The sequence below is a fragment of the Fundulus heteroclitus genome, chromosome 13, assembly GCF_011125445.2.
Source record: "Fundulus heteroclitus isolate FHET01 chromosome 13, MU-UCD_Fhet_4.1, whole genome shotgun sequence".
Classification (NCBI taxonomy): Eukaryota; Metazoa; Chordata; class Actinopteri; order Cyprinodontiformes; family Fundulidae; genus Fundulus; species Fundulus heteroclitus.
Genome location: NC_046373.1, coordinates 28,180,671 through 28,202,894, shown reverse-complemented (window position 1 = coordinate 28,202,894; position 22,224 = coordinate 28,180,671). Strand labels below are relative to the sequence as shown.

Sequence of the window (22,224 nt, the reverse complement as noted above, 5' to 3'; positions counted from 1 at the left end):
CAAATCAAAAATTGAAATGCCAGAGGCTCCCCACGGTCGGAAAAGGTTGACTGAGCCACAAAATGCTGAAAAGGGGACATTCAGATTCAATAGCTACTTGTATTTACTCTGGTCATACAGTAATATCAGGATGCACGATACTGACATGCATCAGCATTTTTAGATGCTTCAAATGGATTTATTTTCACCTAAAGCTTTCAGATCTAGTTTTACACTCTTATTTTCTGTCAAAATGCTCAGAGTTCTGAAACACTCTGCACAGTCTACATTTCTAAGGTCTATCCTCAGATTTTTCTATTTATTTGGCTTGAAGGGTGGCAAAGGCCATGACCAAACCTTCAACTGGCCACATTTTCAGGCAAATTGCAGGGACTCGGATGTTTGGGTGCTAAAAACCGCTGCATGGAGCAATTTTAAAACGGCAAAGAAACGCTGAAAAGAATGTTTCGCATTTAATCCACTGCCTTTTGGTCATCAGTTGATCTTTTGCTCCAAAGAATATCTGCTGAATAAAACCTTTTAAAGTTCCAGTTGCCCAAAGAATATGTCGGTAAGCGCCGAACAACATTGCAGGTTGTTCAGAGAAGTTTATCCAACATTTCCTGATTATTCTAAAACAAAACAAAATCATCACTAAAACCATTGAAAATACCTGCCTGCTGTTTTTAGCCCTTTGCAGTGTAATGTAACATTTAATGAGCATTTTTCTTCTGGTAGGGGGATATACCTACAAAAATGTTGCCTCTTGCTGTTCCTGGGGTTCAAATTCCTTTTATTGTGATGCCAGATAGAGAGCCAGAGTTATCTGGAGTTTACTTCACCAAAATAGAGTGTAACACAGCAGTCCCCCTTCCCAACCTGTTGCTGTGACCTCTCATCATTTATTTAAAGAAAGACAATTCCTGACTTTATTTTCTCTCTGTTCTTGGCAGGGAAAACTAATTCCAGTCAAACAATCCAGACAATCACCCTTTGCTCTTTACAAGGTAACAGTGTTTGGAAAGCTGACAGGTGAGTAACTTCCTCACTTCAGATATGCTAATAGGGAAATAGCACTGCTAACTTACTAGCTAACTTCAGCTTGTCAGGGAAGCAAATGCCCCTAGAAGTCAAGGGATATAAGAGCTGTCCACCTGTTGAGACTGACAATTCATTCTTTATTAAATAGTACATTGAGATTAGATGGAGAGTCGAATAGTTCTGTGAGTAAGGAAGGAGGTAGGAAAAGAAGCATGCATGCTCCCTCCCGTGTCCTTAACGTATACCACAATCCTTTACATGACATGACATATCAGCACCGCCCCGTCACAGAAATCAACGAAAATGTCTGGAGAAAAGAGTGAGATCACTTTTTAGTTCATTTCCGGAAGGATGTAGGCCCAGATTTGACTCGCATCATCCATGTACATTTTTATCACGTAATGATGTCGGACTTAAAGGCTGTCCGGAATTGGCACAATAGAGTTATTACCGTTGACCCTGTAAAGGTAAACAAACAGAAGCTAGGAAAAGGGGCTAGAAGCTATTGTTAAGGGTATTTGGATGAAGCCACTAACTGGGCCATGCTTACATGTAAAAAAGCTTTGTTCTCAGGGTGTTTTAAACCTGGATGTGTGCTTATGTGCAGGAATGGGAATCTCTGCCCCAGTCTATAGAACTATTAGTTGTTTTCTTAATGGTAAATGGCCTGTAATGACCCCAAAGTGCCTTACACAACATTCAGCCATTCACCCATTCACACCCTGACAGTGGTGAGCTATATTAGTAGACACAGCTGCCCCCAGGCAGACTGAAAGAGGCGAAGCTGGCATACATTGGTGCCACCGGGCCCTCTGACCACTACCAGCAGGCAATTTGGGTGACAACACAACTGTCGGAGCGGGGGATCGAACCTGCTATTGCAGGGCGAACTCCATAAGTCCTGTGCCACTGTCGCACCAGAGCTGTGAATTTTTAGAGTTACCATTGGCCTCTTGGCTGCTTCTGTGATAAATGCTCTACTTGCCTGGACTATCAGTATAGGTGGACAGCCATGTCTTGGTAGATTTGCTCCTACCTCGACAATTGATCTTTTCATTTTCAGATGATAGACTGAACATCTTCCTTTCACTTTATAATCATGTGCTACATTTTTTACGATATATAACATAAAATCTATATAAAAACATTGAAGACAAGGCTGGAGTGTGGCTAAAACTAAAATGGGCTTTGTTTGTCAGTGCTCTGGTGAGACACTGTAGAATTTTAGTATGCACACATTTTCACCCACCTTTACAATTATGTGCTGGCTCCGTGGTGTTTTAGCATTTAGAGTTGAAACTCCATCTTGAGGCTTAATGAGAGCTTTTATCTTGATTAGTAATTAGTAGAAATTGGTCACAATTAGTCATTAGCTGAAGTGTTTTAATAGTATAAAAGAATAATATTGTAGAACTGTGATATTTAGCTCCAGGTAATCACTCAGAATCTCATACTTGCCCACGCCTATTGTTTTCTTTCTCTTTTTGACAGCCTCGATACACAGAACAGACGGCTCGGAACCAACCATGGGACGGGCACAGATATGGTTTTAGACCAAATTTTCCATCATACCATTCCTACAGTTTCAAAGCTGCAGAAAGCACCAGAGCGACCCTTAGATTTCTCCTGGTACATGAAGCACTGCGTCACACCACTGCCCCGTTGCTGTGCATTGTGGGTCAGCTGGCTGAAAGCTGCCTACTACACTTTTCTAACTGTATGTAAAAGCTCATTCTACATTTACACAAAGATATCTTATGATAGGAATCCCATACTCCTCCAGGGCTATTCAGAGCTATTCCCAGAGCAAATGTTTGCCGAATAGAGAAAAAAGGTGATGCTGTGGCTAAAGTTATTGGCAAAAAGGGATCCGCATAACGACAACGTTCATCATCTGTCTTTAGACTGTTTAAGCAGCACATTTGGGCTAAAAAAAAACATTAAACATATTGTTTCAGGTTTAATGAACACTAGGACGGACCAATCTTCATGAGCAATAAAAGAGGTGTCTGTTAACATCAAGTATTCACAGGAATACCATAAATGTCCCCTGTACTTAGTGTGTCTCTTGGCCGAACAGGCCAAACAGTAATAATAGTCATTAAAATGTGATTACTGTAATGCATTGTAAGTCTGTCATGTTAGTGTTGAGGGATACTTCTGTTATTTTTAGAAAAGACTTGGAACTAAGAGGCAGTTTGGGGACTTAGCTATAACTACTGTGATTATATATCTTCAAGTGATATGTTCCAATATTAAAGATGTTGCTTTTGTTATGTTTTTTATTTTTATTTTTTGGATTATGCCCCAAACAAATGGAAACCATTGTCAGACGTCTGCTGGCACACAAGCTGTTCCTTTTAACTAATGATTTGTATAATTAAAAACCCCAGACTGTTACTTGTGTCGAAGCCTCACATTCCCCCCCCCCCCCCCCCCCAGCGTGCCAGAAAGCCTTTGTTTTCTAGTTGCTATATGTACTTATCGGGAGAAACAAAAAACAAAACCCATTCGACAGACTAATGATGGGCTTCTAAGAGTGACAGAAATTTAACAAGCTGAGAAAGAGAGATCCACTTCCAGGTCAAGCCTTAACAAGCACCTCATTGAGCAAAATCCGAGGTCAACCCTTAACAAGAAGAGCAGCCAAATGACACGGTGGAGGGGCCACCAGAAAACTGCAGCGGGCATATTTTCAGATTCCCTTACAGAGGGGAGAGTGGATAATGGGCCTTGTTGTGCGAGTCCATGTTTATGGTTTAACTATAAGACTTAATGAATGTTTTAACAGCCAGCTGGAGCTATACCAGGATGTTGACAGAAAACAAAACATAGGCAGCATCTAGTCTTTGTGCCGTAATGATCAAAATAAGGAGGGGTTCCAAGTTTGCCTTCTAGTAAAAAAGCACAAATTACTAATGAAGCTTAGCCCCATATTCGGTTTTCAACAATGCTCTTGGCAGGAGAAAAAAAAGGCGGACGAGGAACAAGCGAAGATGTCCTGTAAAACTACAAAACGAGGCTTTAATAGCTGGTTTTAAAACAAGAGAGGGGGGGTTGGCAGCAAAGCCAGCAGTCCTGGAGAACCCGACGAGCGGGGGGGGGGTCTCTCAGCGCTGCGGGTACACGAGCGTCCAACTCTCCTCCTCCTCCTACTCTCAAGATAACGCTTCCTTGCTCCAAAAACCCAGAAAATGCACTTAACTTTCATTTACTGATATCCCAGCGCCCTCGCTCATTAAACATTCATGGCCGACGTCACCGAAGCCCCGTCGCTCTGGAGCTCCGTTTTCAAAAGGTGAGCAGGACATTTAATACTCAGCCCACCAAAGAAGATTAAAGCTGTTAACAGGCGCTGATGAAAGAATGATGACATTTGGGAACATTTTGCCTCCTCGCGTTACATCAAAATAATACTTCAAGCGAATGTGGAGGAATGGGGGGGAGAAAGAGCTTTGACACTCGACATGCTCTGCTAATAGCAAAGTTCCTTTGGAGAAGACTGAGTCTCTCTATACAAATTTAATTTAATAGGGTATAAGATAACAGACCTGATTATGTTTTTTTGTTGTTTTTTTGTCACAGTAAAATACAGGCAGAAGGCTCTCAACTTGTTGGGTTGCAACATGTTGGTCAGTCCGGTCCACTGCTCCGGAACCACCAGGTGTTGGAGTCTGGGACCATTTGTAATGTCCGTTCTCTGCCATCAGCAGCCAAAAGGATGTGAATTCATTTAATCTTGCTGCACTCGATGCCACATTCAGGAAGAACAGGATTTTTTTTTTAAAGACACTACTGCGAACCGTCAAACCCACAAGTATTTTGGGCTCTTGTTGGAAGAGTTCGATACCATATGCCAAGGATTAGGCTTTCACACGTAAGACAGGAGACTGCTAGTGGGCCTGATGAAAGGGATGCGAGGGATGATGAGGGTAAGCACCATAAATGTTTTTTTTTTACAAATGTTTGCAAATAAGAATTAGTTCAGTGCGGTTTGCATAATTAATCCGTTCTACCTGTGTCGATGATTTGGACGACCACGTTTTGCTGCAGTCACCGCTGTAAGTCTTTTGGGGTATGTCGGCACCAACTAGGCACATCTCTAGGGAGTGAATGTATTTTTTACCCGATTCTTGTTGGCACCGTAGTCTTAGTTTGCTCAGATTGGATGGAAAGTATGAACAAGTCAAGTCATGCCAAGAGAAGAATTTGCCTTGATCTCTGCCCTTGCAGAGTTTCATGGCAGCTATCCAGAAGCTGCAGAAACCCAGAACAACTATTAGTAGGGTACTAAAGTGCAACTTAAGAGCAAAATCAAAGCTGTACATTTTCTTTAGTATATGCCTTGACTTTATTTAAACTACCATCCAATGTAATTACATTGCAGCGTCAAATTTAGCAGCATTTGACAAAGTTTCTGCCAGGATTGTCCTGGTTTTAGCTTCATCCATCTCTCTGTCAACTCAGACCAGCTTCCCTATTTTTGCTAAAGAAAAACCTCCCCACAGCATGATGCTGACACCACCGTGTCATGGTAACAATTATGTGTTCAAAATGATGTCCATGGAGAACCAAAACCTCAACTTAGGTTTTATTCCTGACCAGAGTGCGACTGGGACCTGGAAGCATTTCTCAACCACACCATTTAAGAGCTCCTATTCAGTCTGAAAAGGAAAATCAGAAAATGTTGGACATGCCAGCCTTGATTCCATATTTCAACGCCTCCAAACCAAATAATCTGAACTTGTAAAAGATGAAAAAATTGCTTTTTACATATATTTAAATTACATACTGTATTTAGTCTGATATGCTGCACAACTTGTGTATTTGACGAAACTAAATGCCAGTTAGGTTTTTGAGTTATCAACTGAGAAACCACTGATACAATCACACTTGTCCAATTGTCAAGTAAGGGTTCTTTATCTCCTTTTTAGACCCTCTGAGATGATAAGATGAGCCCAGGTTATGATCAGGACCTGTGGTTCTTAAACTCGATGGGCTTTCCATACCTAACGTAGCAATGGCCTTACTATTGCATGAATATTTACAAACACAACAAAGACATCAAAGGTAACAATTAGAGATAAAGAAATAAATTGTATTCAAAGATCAGTATAGGCATATTTTTATTACTCTAATCTGTAATTAGTTAAATGCATCTAGCTGTAGCTATACCAATACCAGAAATTCCATTTCCAGTTAATAAACGCAACACCCAACAGCATGTACTTCATTTGACTTTTATTTTCTGATCTAAGAAGAACCAGATAAGAGTTCTGTATAGTATAGGTTAATAACTAAACTTCCTGATGAAGTCAAAACGAGTGTCTTTAGTAAAGAACCCGTGGCACATTTGTGTTATTTTATGCAATATAGTCATCCTTAGACTGAAAATTAAAACTCAAAATCACTCAAAACTGGAAAATCAGAACCCTTATCAGTGCTTGGCAGTGGTTATGTGTGTGTCTCTGATCCCAAAATGTGTTTTAACTTATCTGTATTTATTGGAAAATATCCCAGCCTCGCTTCGATAAATCTTTGGGTTGTAGATTTTGAGCATTTATAGAGCGGATCGAAGTTAGTTCAAATGCCCAAAAAGAAAAAAAAAAGTGTGAATCAGAAACCTTTTCCAGCATTGTGTTGTCTCATAATTTGTAGAGCATACAGATAATAAAACCCAACCAGGTAAAGGTTTTGTCCTCAAATGTCCAAAATGGTAGAAAAACTGATGAAGACGTAAAAAAAAAAAAAATCCGGTCTGGAAAAGCTTGGAATCTTAAAATGGAAAATGTGTAAAAGCTCTGCAAATCCTGCCATCAGCTGCCAAAAGGGCAGGAGTCCATTTAATCCTGCAACATTTAATGCTACATTCAGGAAGAAAAGGGATTTTCAGACACGGTCAGCTGCGAGTCCTCAAACTCCGAAGCATTTCAGGCTCTTATTGGATGTGTTTGATATCTCATGCCAAGGATTAGACTAACAGAAGTAGGGAAGAAGACTACTTAGAAAGTGGGCACATTAATACATCCAAGATTACAGGATGCAAGGGTTGGGGGAAGTTTGCTAAAGAGTCCAAATCCCGCTATCAACAAAAACCTTCAACCTTGGATCTTTTTCATCGTGTCACACTGATGTTCGAGGGGCGTTCCGAAGCATAATATTGTACCTAACACCTTATTTACCGAAAACGCAGTTGACTTACACCATCTGCTCAGAGAGCTACAGGCTCAGGCAGAATGCTCTGCCAGCAAAGAGGCACGAGGTCCCCGGGCTTATCTGGGAAGAGGTGTGCCGCTGCTTCTCGGCACCGGCGAGGTGGAACGATAAACATAATTAAATTGAGTTGGATTACATAGAATGGATCGGATCAGTTGGGAAGGCGGAGAAGCTAATCCAGTGCAATCCTCTCTGTAGAGCCGCCAACCGCACAAAACGACATAAATGAAGGAGGTGGAGAGGCGGAGGATCAGATGGAGGCGAGGCGGGGACACAGAAAGGACTCTGTCGATGAAAACAGCCTCCAAAGTCAAACAGTAAATCTAGAGGAGGAGTGTTGTGCAGAATGAAAAAAAAAAAAAAAAAAAAAAAGGGAACTGGGTCGAATGCTCATTTTCGGAGTTATCGTAAAAGATGTTACTGTACAGGCGCGGCTCGTAGGAATTATTTTGGAAAGCTTCCATGACGCCTGAAATGAATTTCAACAAGGCCAATTTATTGGGAGGAAATTAAACGTGTTTCAAATGCATTGGAAACGGGAGACGCCTTTCCACCGCACCTCCACCCACCCTCAAGGTCGAATCTCCCTCTTTTGTTACAGACTTTGGTGCAATCCCCTTAAAGATAACCTTTCCCCAGGGAAAGACTCTCCTACTGACCATCTCCTACCCTCCCTCCCTTTGTCTCTCAGCTACAGCAAACAGACAGATCAGAGAACGCAAGCCGGGTGTTTTCGCTGCTTTTCAAACTAAGCCGGTGTAATCCGGGTCTGTCCGCGTCTCGTCTTGGGCAGTGCGGCGGATCGCATTATCATCCGGCGGAATTATGATTAACGGATCCCCATAAGTCATCTAAAGGAGGCCGTGCTGTCGAGGTGATGAAAAGGCCTCCTGTCACCGTCCGCCCTGCAAAGGAATACCAAGGTCCGATTCCTCATTTGGCTCCACGTACAAAAAAAAAACTCCGTCTGGTGTTTAACACCAGCGCGTTTCTTTGGCTTCTTGACTAAATTAAACATTTTTTTCACCAAACAAATTATCAGCCCTTGGATCTAAAAATATAAACCCCTGATCAAAGAGCCAGCATGCGCGCATTTCTAAATGATCTCTTTACGGGAGAGGCAGGATATCAGCTTTCAGCGTTCTGCTGCCTTAACAAGTGCAGTTTGCATTATTAAAGCTGCCCTGGCTGGACGCTTTAATTGAGTCTCCTCTTAGATGGCCGTCCTTACAGAAGGCTGTAAGTAAGCAGGCCTTCGGCAGTGTCCGTATGCAGGAGGAGGAGGAGGAGGAGGAGGAGGAGGGGGCGGAAACATACATCTCTGTGGCGTTGAAATATGAATGCAGCATTTTTAGCGAGCTTCCTATGGGTTCAGGCCGAAGGATGGTGTTCAGATGAACTGTAGCAAAAAGATATATAACCTTTCTTCTCTCTCTTACAATGAATCATTCTAAACTTTCCATTTTCTAGGTTGGTCAGACTGACCAAAATTATTTTCTATGTGTTGAACTGCAGAATACTGACAGCATTTCTTCAAAAGTTTGCATACATTTTCTATGTTTGCGGGTAGAATGCCTTTAAGCTGTTTGGTCTGGGTCAGACTAGCTTCTTACAACGGCAATGCCCATTATTCTTGGCAGAACTGATGTAACCGAGTCTGTATGTTGGATTATGACTTTAAAGGAAGTAGTAGAAGTGTCCTTATTTGGTCTTTTTTATTTATTTATTTTCTTATGTGGTCTTTGGTCCATGTGTCAGCAGTATTTTCATGCTATTCCTGTTATAAGCAATGTCCTCGTTTCCTGTGTCTAATCAGTGAATCAGGGGTGTAGTGCAACAGGCAGTTGCCATAGCGTCTGCTAGTCAGCCAAAACAGTTAAAGAAAGTCAACAGATTCAACAGACGCTTCATAGACACAACGGACGGTATTCCCACCAAACAACAGCTTGACATGGGGGGTCCACAGACGTCACAGTGGGTCAAAGGTTGTTTCCATTTGGTGTGAGAGGGGAGCCAGCCAAGAGTAAATCTTTCACACACGAGTCAGACACTCTGCTCAGTGTGGCTCTATTTGGCTTCCAGACGTGCTTGGTCTTTGCTACATGGATTATTTACCATACCCATCGCCAGTCTACATGCGTTACCTGTGCCCGAATTGGGTCAGGAAAATAACCACGCCTTTACTATAGCTCACTTTACACTGCAGGCAGGATTCCCATCTGAACTATTAGGACTCACAAGAGTACACCGTAAATTCCCTACAGCATCACGTCTACAATTCCAGCAGAAATGGGGTAAAATTTGCATGAATTTAAATGAGTAATTTAGCTTCTTTAAACATGAACTGCTGAGCCAAAAACTGCAGCTATGTGTTCTTTGATGGTAATCAGGAAAATAAAAATAAAGACGGACGCCACAGTGGGGAAAGATGATCGGCCAAGATGAGCCTCCAGTTGTCCTTCCTGGGGGCATAAGAAGCTGCCAATCTCTCAGAGCCTGTGGCGTCTCTGAGACATGCAGCGAGGGCCGTTCTGCCTCTGACTCAGACGCTTGCAACATTCGGTGGAGACAACAAATTTCCTTTGAAGAATGTTTGTTTAGGGAAATTAAATACAGTAACTCATCGGTGTTGGGTTTAATACCACCAGCTGTTTAGGTAAGGCTTTGAACCTGTAGGTCCAGCGCCTTGCAAATATATTAAAAAGTGAGAGCCTTTTTGTACGTTACAAGAACAAGGTTCAGTGACACACCTTTCAGATTTTCATTTGTGATAAAAATCCCCACCATTTCCCTAATATTTGCTACTTTGGGTCGGTCTACTGCATGTAATGGAAGAACATGTCTCAAGTTCAAAGGGTATAAATCCTTTTTGAAAGCATCATGTTGCACTATTCAACTAGTTCCCGTTGTCATCATGGCTCAATTCAAAATAAGGTTTGATTTAAAATGATTCAATTCAGTTTGGGAATACTGAAAACAGAAAACAATTCAGATGCAACATGTATCCACCAAGAACTGAGTTTATAAAGCATAGGAGTATACATCCGTCTCACATTTAACTAAAATTTGTATATGTGGATAACAACAAACATGTATTGTTACATAATTGAACACCAGTGACCTTTTATTATCAAACTACAGTTACATCGTTGTAGGGTATGTCAGGAATTGCATATATCTTTCAATTAATCTGTTGACTATTCTTAAGAGCTGCATTAAACTAACAAAACCTTCTCCCTCTCTGCTCCTTGTTGAGTACCATTTTAATTATGAATGTCAAAGCCGTCTCAAAGTTGTTTTCTCTAAAAAAATAATAATAATAATCAACACTTTCTAGAGACAACTCTATGAAACACACAAATAAGGCCTTTAAAAAAAAGTCTGATTTGATTCCGAGTCTTAGGAAATGACAACTGCAGCATGTGGGGTTTATTCTCTGTGGACTCATCCGCTTTACCAAGTGGCATTCATTCCCTACATCACTCTTAGTGTTGGTAGGATTAGCATCCAAAGGCAGTCATTTCCAGTTAAAATAATGTAGCAGATTTACCAAACAATAAGATACCACACTGATTTAATATGTTTATCTGGCAGACTGTACTTCTGATACGAAATTCTTGGAGTGAAATCCTGACATGAGAATGAAACAGAAGGAATAAAATAAGTCAGGCTGTTAGAATTGATGAAAGGAAAAGAAAAATAAGATAGAATTATTTGCGGAAGTAAAAGAAACCCGAAGAGCTGTGTAAAAAGAGATATCTGTCACATCATCACATTTCTGCTGCGTAAGCCAGACGTTCGGTGCGTATTTCAGGTCTAAGACCCTTTTAATTGGTAACTGTAGACCTGTACCCGTTTAGTTACAGGTTGGATTGCAAAATTCTTGTAATTCTCCGAGTTAGAAATGTTTACTGGGAATTTAAAAGGATTTAACAGGAATTTATGGGAATAAACCTGCAATTAACCGTTTTCAAGGTTGGACCATAGCTGGGACTTTAAATACAGCTGGGGATAATATTTCATTTAGGAAAAATTTCACAGGTTAACCTAATTATATTTTTTGTCCCTCAATAACATGCACATAGCCCGCTGCTTATTGCAGGAGCATCAAGGCTAACACAGATCATCTATAGGACCCTGGGCCATTAAGGCTGAAGCTTTGAGCCCAGAGGACAAGAATACTGAAGCCCCTCATTTGAGACTGTGGACAGCAAATAGTGAAGTAAATGTTTTTATCGAACTAAAGGGTAGATATATATTTGAGTTAGGGTAGGGTATTGTTCAACTTGCAGATATCACATGTATTTATGGCAATGACAAAACAAAAAAACTTGGATACGATGCTTTTTTTTTTTCTCTCTCCAAATTACTCTCCGTTGCCAGGTCATTCTCATTAATTCAAATGTAAAGTTTCTAATTTGGACTATTTCCAAAATAGCCACCCCCGCTTCACCTCTAATTGAAAGTTTCCGCTCCTTTGCAACCCCACTTCCAGACAGCACGCGGGGTTACTCCAGTAAAAGGTTGCATCTGAGTGTCGAATGAGTGAAATCTTGGTATCCTTTGCTCACTGCTGCTGCCAAGATGACCGAGGACATGCACTCCGCATTAGCGGTGAAATCAAAGACGCTGTCGCAGGGCTCGTCGCATCTGCAAACAGGGTATCTGTCAGGTGTTGTAGCTGGAGCCTGCCTGCGTTAGCAGTGCCCTCCACTTCACCCCTGCAATCCAGCGGGAGCTGCTGCAAAGGAGACAGAGCTCTGCAAACACTGCACGGCGGCCCCATCCCCACTGAGCAGCGCTCGGCTAATTGTCTGAATGCAAAGCGCACCTCTGAGGCCGCTTCCTCGCAGTCCGCTTGCAGGTTCACTTCATCTGCGGGTCAAAAATGGGGACTCAGGTCATTGCCACTGACAGATTCAGGAATGTAGGTACGTTCTGAACTCCACCTCATGGTAAGCCGGGTCAAATTGACATGTCATTATCAATGCAAAGCACTGTTTCTACATCAGGAATATCTGTCTGTCCTTGAATGATAGAAAAATGGTCTTTTAGTTGACTTTAGGGAACCCAAGATTTTTTCTCACTGGGGCAGAAAATAACAGCTAAAAATACGCTACTGTATATTTGTAATGCTGATGAGATGGAAATCTTTGAACTAATGATGGGCACCATGTCTTCAATCAGGTTAACTTCAAACCTCCACTTTTGCCGAGGTATAGTTTTTTGCTGTTTTTCCTTAATAGTTAATTCTGTTAATGTAATGCAAACACTGTGCTGGAATCCTGCTGTGGGCTATCCAATTAAAAAGCACACGATATGGAGCCTTACATTTTGGAATTAACTTATTATATCCAAACTGGGCTACAAAAAAAACTACTCATGGTTAAGGCTGCATAATACTATTTGAATCCCTTTCTTTTGCAGTTTTTCCATTTATTTTAGCAAAAACACACACACACACACACACACATACACACACACACACACACACACACATATATATATATATATATATATATATATATATATATATATATATATATATATATATATATATATATATATATTTTTTTTTTTAAGAGAGTCACAACTTAATATGTGATGATGCTGAATCAATTTTTACCTCAAGTAGTTTTGCATGTGTGTTTACAATTTCCGAGTCAGCTAGTGAGGACCACAAGCACAGCAAAGTGCTTGTCTGCCATCCGAGGCTGGTCGAAGTTTTCAGCAAAAAAGGAGGGGCCATGAATAAAAAAACACTGTACCAGAAAAATATCAACCTTTTTTATTATTTCTCTTTTGAGTGGGGTTATGTGGAGTTCTTCTGATTAGCTCCTAGTTCACCTGCAGCACAGAAAAGAAAACTAGCTTAGCAGTGATTTGGCAAGAGCCACCAGGAAAGAAGATTCTCTTCCCCTTTTATTTTTTTTCATAGCAGTTTGGAGAAATAAAATCATATCTCGAAAAAACAAAAATCATAGCTAAAAATCATAGCAGTTTGAACATAAGTTCTGCCATGGCTTGTGGAAGCCCGCTTCTGTCATGGCCGCTTCAAGATCTTACTAAATGCTCACATTTCTTTGCTGTTTTGAATCTAGTATGTTGGTAATACCCCTGTCACAAACTAAATGTAAAAAGTATGCCGTCTCCTCATGAATCCAAAAATGCTGTGCCATCATCCTGCTACTACTTCCTGTCGTCTTCTTGGTTTCCATTGCAGTTTTGCGAAATATACCAATTTAGATATGGCTGAAAACCACCTCATTCTAGCACAAAAAACCTTTTATCACAAAATAGGAGTATTTTCTAAATTGTCGTGTTTGTATTAACCAAATCTATTTTCATAATTACAATTTGGGCAATTTGTTGATCAATGGAAACGTGACTAATGACCCAGACTAATTTCATGTCACACTAGGCAGACACTCTGTCTGCACTAAGAAGGATCTCTTCACCATCGCATGCTGAATGCTTCCAGTGGCTCAAACTGAAGGTCAGTTGGACCTATTGTCTGATTATGTCAGATAAGAATTACCCAACCACTTGGCAGCACTTGTGGCAATGCACTGTGGACGTTGAGCTTTTAGCCAAAGACAATCGGGTGATTATTAAGTGTGAAAAATAGAAAAGCAAGCCGCTGACACCACGACAGTAGTCGTTTGAGTGGTCCACTTGTTCCCTACATAGTGCACTTTTCCCCCTCTGTATGAGCTGTAGTTGTTGTGTAAGTTTGTTAGTCAAATGTATCCAGAAACAATCTTTAATACCTTTCAAACAAAGCTGAAGAAAAAAAAAATGTGCAGGAAATTAAAATGGTTATCTGTGCCAGCAGGGGGAATTTTCCCTTTACACACTGAGGGATTTGTCTCATCACATAATTTGTTGCAGATAAATAACTTCCTGGAAAACCAAGAGGCAGAGGAGAAGATAGAGCAGGAAGGTTACCTGTCAACAGGACACGGTGCTGCACGTCTGCTTTTATCAACTTTTTTAGTCACTAAACTGCTCAGTCAGCAGCATTTTGAGCAACTTTTTCCATATTAAGTTGGGTTAGTTTAAAATTGTATTTCAAGTCTACTATTAATAATAACAAATGGGAAACATAAACAATTTGTTGTAGATTCTTAAATACATACATTTCATTAATTTCTATATATTTTTAGGACCTCTTTAAGTTTTGTAAAACACTTAAGGCAGACACTGGTGATGAAGGCCACTTGCAAATTCTCAGTTTTTAAATGTCTTTTTCTAAGCTGACATTTTTAGATTCTGCTTCCCATTTAGGGAACATTTTGCACATTCAGGTAGAAATAAATGAGTGTTCTCTGTCAAAACCCCTCAAAAAAAACCTCATTATTCTGTTATTATTGACCAAAACTCCATGCTGTAATTTGGCAAATCAAAATTACAGAATGATATTTAACAACTGATGTTGATTTTTTTTAATGCAATATATTAAGGAACAGTCTGGAAACTGAAGCACATTTCCAAATTAAATTTTTTTGTTTATTTTTGTCCATAGTATTCCTGACTTTGAAATGATCAAAACAGGTTCCATACTTCAGAAGACTGTGCAGGAATCCCAGACAGGGTGATCACTTCATCCATGAATCGGCAAAATACAACCACTTAGAATTGTTTTGTTTTTTTTTTGCTTAAAATATGACTTAGTAGAGTAACAGCAATTTCAAAAATTGATTTCAAGGCCCTTTAAAAGTAGCCTATGTTGATTCTAGGCATGGATCTGTTTGTGGTATCAGGGGATACAAAAAGATTTCCAAGCTTCAAAACTCAAATTTCCCTCATGTCGTTCTCACAGCCTGAAGTCGTAGGATACCAGAAGAAAGTTCCTTTGCAACCATAGATTTTTCCCCCAACTATGTAGACTAAGAAATAATGCAGTGCTTTGTATCCCTCTCATGTTGCTATGCACAGTCAGCTGGCTGAAAGCGGGCTCATCCATGGTTCTCTTACTTATCTGCTGGTGAATATTCTTGGTTGCACAAACATGAAAATTTTGAGAGGGGAATTTAACGGATTACCGCACAGCACTCTTATTAAGGTGAAGAGCTTTCAAAACCACAGTTGGCAAGCTGCATGCAGCATGTCTGTTTGGCTGCCGACTGCAGCCCAGCTGCCCCTGCAGATAGCTCCACTAATGAGCCAGCCAATTTCCACTTGATGCACTTGGGTTAGTCTAAGCAGGGCACGACTGCAAGAAAGAGAGGGAGGGAGAACATTTTCTTCCTACAAATGCTGTGGTTCTTCTCTACATGGTTGCTGTAGTCTATTGAACAAAATAGGAATATATAAATGTTAGAGACATTATTATTAGTAGTAGTAGTAGTAGTATTAGTATTATTATATATGGTACTATATATTTAGGGCTGGAGGAAAAAATTTAACTGTTCTGTTGGAAATTAAAAAAAAAAAACAATTAAATCATGCTCTGCATTCTTTTGTGAAAATGTTGGGACTTTTGTGCCTGACTAATGCCCCACAAGAGCACATTGAAAAGGCTTCACGATTACAGCAGTCAGCAAATATCCTTTGGAAAAAACGCAGAGATCCGACTCTTGTAGATTTAATGTAATGTGTCTTTTTTTCTGCTTTGGATAGTGATTGTGGGCTTGCAACTGAGATGAATGCAGGTGACCTGCAGAAGCCTGAGTGCCTCCTACATGGACACAGAGAGAGAGAGAGAGAGAGAGAGAGAGAGAGAGAGAGAGAGAGAGAGAGAGAGAGAGAGAGAGAGAGAGCTAGAGCTGCAGGGATCCTGCCCTGCTGAAACACAGCACGCCACGCTCGCTGCGCAGACACGGCTTCAGGCGGTTATTTCACAAAGTCAGCAAATGTACATTCTTTCAGCCGCTATTTTTCCACACATTACATCTCACGGGTCTTATTGTCACAATCTGCAAGCGTGCTCTCACTGCATTCCCTCGTTTCCAGTTAGTGTATAAAAGAATAATAATAGAAAAAAAAACTACGGCGGCCTACTTTGTTTAGGGGAAGAAGGCTTGAGGCGGGTCAGATCCTGTTTTTATTTGTTTCTAACCAACGGCTGTAAGGTTAGAGGAGAACATGCCGGAGCGGTTCGGGTCATAAATGAGCATCAACGCCTGATGAAACGCTCCAAATTCACAGAGGATACAGATGTTGTTTACAGGCCTGCGCGGAGGCAGGATTTAATTTAATGCAAAAAAAAGGCAGACGAGCCTCACGCTGCACTGTATTCTTTTTTTTTTTCATACCTGAAAGCTTTTCATTAGTATGCTGCTGAGGATTTTTTTTTTCATTCCACACAGACTGCTGTTCTCCTTCTTTCAGTTTAAGATTTTTTTTTTTTCCTCCAGCTGCATGTGCCTGCTGCCGACTGTATGAGGCTTGTCACGGAGCAGAGATACGGTGCAAGTGGGAGAGGAGCTCTCAGAACGGCCCCAACTTATCAAAGCAGCGTGCTCCGTCCTGGAGCTCCCAATACAACGCCATCCCCCACTTTTCTCAATCCTCTTCTCTTTTTTTTTATTTCTTTTTTCTTTTTTTTTTTTTGAATGGAAATCTCTCCAGACACGGGGTAATCTCACTTTTGCCTATTTGCTCTCAAGTTAGTCGACTAACTGGGGCCCTGTTTCTTGCATCCCCTGCCAATTGCATAATGGAGGCCAGAACTCATCAGCGAGATGGCAGAAGAAGAGCTCTATTAAGCCGCATCGTGTTCCATCTGCTGTGTAAGAGAGCGATAACAGTATTTACAGTTTTTTCTGGAGAGGTGGCGCGCTGTTTTGGCCAAATTTCCGACTTCTGCTTACTTTCGGAAGTGTCACGGATTAATTCTGACGCCGTTTCCAACTGGAGTCTTTTCCCCGCTCCCCCCCCCCCCCCCCCCCCCCCCCTTTTGGGAACAGCAACAACACCAAATAAACAACTTCAGCGGAAGTGAAACACGAAGAACATGTGTCAGGAATAACCGTCCGTCCGTCCGTCCGTCGTCTTCCGCTTATCCGGGGTCGGGTCGCGGGGGTAGCAGCTTCAGTAGGGAGGCCCAGACGTCCCTCTCCCCAGCCACTTGGGGAAGTTATTCTTGGGGGTGTCAGGAATAACTTTTTTTTTAATTCACAAGGCGATGATATTGTTTCTTTTTCCTCCAGTTGCTCAGGCCCAGACCTGTTCTGTCGTGCTCGACCATTTATTGCCCTGGAAGCTCGTCAGCAGAAGCTGGAGCTCCACAGAGGAGACGCCGTGTGCGTGGATGACTCCAACGGGGAGGGAGGAAGCCCGATAAGTGCTTTTCAGCTGACATTAACAATCCTCCACTGTCTCTGTGAGAGAGGCTGACCTGGGCTTTTAGCAAAAGAATACTAAACCCCAGATTTGAATAACAAGGGGGGAAAAAAAGGCAGATATGAACCTGATCTGATCTGCTTTTCTGACTGAAATCAATCCACTTCAGTCTAAACGAATCAGCCACTGAAAGATGCATTACCCATGGTTTGTAATTTGGAACGAGACTCCCATCTGCCACTGATCCGCACACAGTCATCCCAGCCGCTGCAGCAGCACACACCCTAATGAAGAGGGCCGAAGACTTCCTGAAATCTGGAGCTGTGTCGTTTTACGCTTTTCTTTTACTTGTTTTGTTTCAGTTTATGTGTTTGCCTATACATTTCTCAGTGTAATGCTGGGTGAGCATCACGTGCTGTCCATCATGGGCAGGAGACTGCTGAGCAACAGGTTACACGCGTCAGGATTTGGATTACTGGTCTGGTCAATGGTTTAACCGGAAATAGGCAACAGCGAAGGACACCGGCATCCTTCCATGTTTTTACATGTGTCTTCAACACACCCGATCCAGATAGCTGACTTTCGTCCTCAGTCTGTCGCCAGGTCTGTGGGAGTTGCCAAATGATCACCCTTTGTGGGATTCAGGTATTTTCAAGTAGGCAAAACGTCTGAGGACCGCAATCTCCCCAATCTGGCTAAGCAGCTACTGGATATAACTCTTGGATAGAGTTAGAGAGAGTTGATTTTTTTTATGCATGGGGCTCTGACTGTATGCAGAAACAAAAAGACAGCGGAAAACTCTTACAAACTTTTTATCATCATTGCACTAAACGGCACTAACAATCAGAAACAGCTCCTGCCTGATTAAAAAGTCCCTGCTTCTAAGTTAATGAAGCCCTCTTCTGGCGGTTGTTGGCCACCAGCACCCCAGTCGGATGTCTCTGTTTCAGGCATTACATGCAGAAACCAACACGATGCGATGTTTTTTTTTACTGAGTTTGGAAAGAAGCCTGAGTTTCTTTATCCAGAAGGTCTTTACTGGATAAAGACCTTCTGGTATTGAACTTCAAAAACAGGTTTATCAATTTTATATCCAACCAAAACATGAAGGGATGGTGTTTTTTTTTTTTTTTTTTTACTTAGCTAACACACTATGCATATAATTTGATTGAATTAATTGTAATTAAGTAAATTAGCTTTCAGCTAGATAGACGTTCTGAGACCCAGGAATGGAAATCAGGTGAGTAAAAATGTTGATGACTTTTAAAAAAAGCTTCTGCATTAAGTGTAGGTTTAAAATATCTCAAGCAGCAGTGTACAGTGATCCGCAGTCGATCCTTAGTGGTTTTTTTTATATTATTATTTTATCTTTGTCATTAAATTTTACAGTCCCATAACGCCGGGATTTGACATTTGTGTTTAGGATGACTTTTCTTATTCATTAAAGACGCTGAAAGAAATAAAAAAAAGTTTTCCGTCACAGTTTGAATCCTGTTTGATGAGATAAAAGAGAAGACGTCAGAGGGGCCATGGTTTTTCACCGGCCGTACCGAGACTAGAGCAGTGTTCCCCTTCCCCCACCTGTTTCTGCACAGTATTAGTTAGCTGGCTCAAGGCAAGAAATTCTCCTAATCCTTTCACTCTGGAAAAAAAAATAAAAAGACAATGTGGGAAAAAATACGTTCTATACAAGCTTAGGCCATCATGACTTAAACAGCCCACCGGTGACCTCCATCTCTGTTTTTGAGATCCCGGACACTGGCAACAAGCTTAACAAACAGCCCCGGCTTTAGACTTGGTACCAAGGGTACAATGAAAACATTCAGCCCTATATGCCCCATTTTGTTGAGAACTATACCTAAACGCAGCTGCAGTTTGTTTAGAGTTGTGCTTGTAGTTAAAAAAAAGAAAAATCACATTGTCTTTTAAAACATCCCGCTGGATGTCTGCAGTTTTAGCTGTAGCTGACTTTCAATTTAACCCGACGACTTGTGACTGGCCTGGAATTTCATCCTCACTCTATAAATATTTATACCTGGGGTGTGTGGAGGGGGGGGGGGGGCTATCTTAAAAGCAAAGCTGGCTGTGACATAAACCAAGATGACTCTGAACGGGTTTATCTGTTATCTCACTTTCTCCTATGTATGTTTGGATCAATGCTAAAACAACTAAATGAATGAAATCAATATGGCTTTAACGATCAATATGGTAAATATTTCATATGTAAATTGTTCATTGTATGGCAATAGAATCAGATCAAGTTTATTAAACTAATGACTGAAATTGCAATGTTTTTTTTTCTTTTTTTGTCGCATGCTGGAGAAGAGTTTTTTTTAAATCTGGTTCTGTTTTGTAATGTTTACTTCATATTTGTTCAGATCTACATACAGATACAGATTCTACAGGGAGGTGTTGCTTTTATAAAACGGAGTTTTACTGTTTTTGTTTTACCCTTTAGGGTATCTGAGAACTTAGCAATTCCAACTGAGCTCCATGCTCCATGCGCTTATGAATTAAAGGCTTTTTTTCCACCTGTGAACTGAGTTGTTAGATGTGCTGAACTGATCTGTGTGTTATCTTCAGATCAGCCCAACCGTTTGAATGTTTTAACGGTTGGGTTAAACCTGCTGTGTTTAACCCCTGAGAAGTAGGAAAAATGCCGTTGTGTTGATGTGAGGACTGTTCTCCGTAGCCTCCGACAACGTGTCTTTCTTTCTCCTTGGCAGTTCTCCGATGCTTCAGACGGCAGCTCACCAGTTAATCCTGATAATGAACAGGATCATAACCATGATCATGGGCGAGCATCCATATGGCCGGGTCTAACGGCTCAGGCGAGAACATGACCGTGAGTCATTCTGTTTGCGACTCCACAAACTAAACAACATTAAATTCAAATTATGCCTGACTTTCCCCGGGAACCCTTTTATGGACCCCCAGAGGTCTCCGTGTGTGAGAGCTGGAAGAGCCCCAGCTGTCGGAATAATAACGGGCAACAGGAGGCATGCATTGGCATTCCATAGACTTAATTACAGGCGGAAGAAGACTGCTGACGGACTACAACTCCTTGCCTGTCGCTCCTGCCGCCACCAGCAGCCTGCTGGTCTTCATAAAACCCACAAGTGGTACTTGAAGAAGAAGCCCCTTCGCTGATGTAACGGCGCAGTTGCCACGTGAGGCGCTTCACGAGGGCCTCTTTCAGAAAGGGGACTGCTAATTTTCAGCAGCTCGGAATCAGAGGGGCCAAGTTGCAGGTTATTGAAGGGAACCGGTGATCGTAGCTGCCGCTGCGCCTCCGTCCTGTCCATAAATCCACTACTGCCCTGTCTGTGTCTTCAGATCTAAAGGGAAACACGTGTTTCTCTAAATTAGAGGGGTGGCATGTTCAAACTCATTCCAAGACAGCATGGGATAAACGTGATGCCAGGAGACTGAAAATGCTTTGCTATATCCTTCGTATGCCTTTGTGGAAAAAATCTCAGTGTTCAAGATTCAAAGTAGATGATTTTTAATGTTCATGCTTCAAATATGGAACGTGCAACCACGGAGTGGATGGATGGATGGATTATGGGATAGGGAATTAAATATAAATACACAACTATTCTTCCATGCTGTTGTTTTAAATACATACCCACATTTATAATACTTAAATACTTCTCTAAAACTGTGCAAGAACCCTGGGGAAAAAGAAAATCTGCCCAGCGAATAGGACCAATCGGTGCCACCGTCTAAGAACTTTCTTCATTTGAAGAAACAGCAAACTCCTTTAAGTCGCTTAAATCAAAGTTTTTGCAGCTGTTCCTTCAGCTCCACCGCTGAAATGATCCAGCTGTGGAGCACATTCTCAGGAAGAGCAAAATATATATATATATATATATATATTTTTTTTTTTCTTTCTTTTTTTTGGGGGGGGGGGGGGGTACATTGGTTTAGCCCCTTAGAGAGAGCGTTAAACCTGAAGCCTGCGACATCAGCTGAGGCTGAGCGTTCTGCAGCCACGGTCCGCTCCTTTACCTTGCTCCAGCAGCCGCAGGGAGTGCTGAAAGGACGGGTCCAGCGTGTCCTTCTCCGCCAGAAGCTCCGGGAGGTACTTCTCGCTCTCCATCTCGTCCGCGGCTTTTCACGCTCCAAGTAAACGGGTCAAATGGACTGCGGGCTTAAACACGGCGGAAACAAAAGTTGCTCAAGGTCCAAAGCAGAAAGAAGAAGGGAGAAGAAACCAGTGTGCGCTCGCGCTAGAACAGCATTTTCTTTTTTTTTTTTCTTTTTTTTTTCTTAGTCCTGGCGGAGCACGCGCGCTCTTTCTCTTCCGAATTGAGCTGTTTTAAGCTGTTACTCCATCAAAGTCTTGCTCAGCCGGCACGACCCAGCGACTCAACATCACAGCGCTCCTCGTCTCTGTCCGTCCGCCAGCTCTTTGAAGCTCCGTCTGCTGTGTCCGAGGCTGAAGTGAGGCAGAGGCGGCAACGCGCAGCCTGGGGAAAGGGGGCGGAGCCACGCCGGGAGCTGTCCGCGGTGCTGTTTGGAGCCGTTAGCGTCTCATTATCAGTCGCTCAACGAGCCCAGCCTCGGAGGCTTTCGAAACAGGTCAAGGAAGACTCGAAGCTCCGCTCTGATGCAGCCTGTTGGCTTGCCTTCTGCGGATGTGTTGCAGCGTGCCAAAAATCTTCTTTCAACTTTTCCGCATTTTGCCGCGTTACAACC

The 22,224-nt window shown here is 41.8% G+C and overlaps 1 protein-coding gene across 3 annotated transcripts in view; it reads right to left on the bottom strand.

Annotated features, from left to right (window-relative positions):
• khdrbs3 (KH domain containing, RNA binding, signal transduction associated 3) overlaps positions 1 to 21,984 on the bottom strand; it is a 183,472-nt gene extending 161,488 nt beyond the window's left edge. For 2 of the 3 annotated variants that reach the window (XR_004932312.1, XM_012853716.3), the window contains exon 1: positions 21,535 to 21,983. Coding sequence is in view for 1 of the 3 variants with exons in the window: in XM_012853716.3 (XP_012709170.1) it covers positions 21,535 to 21,625 (91 nt within the window). In the remaining 2 variants the exon portion in view is untranslated. Of the gene's footprint in view, positions 1 to 21,534 lie in introns of all 3 variants that reach the window. The other variant, XR_002427163.2, reaches the window with a different exon arrangement.
• Between the last annotated feature and the right edge of the window lie 240 nt (positions 21,985 to 22,224).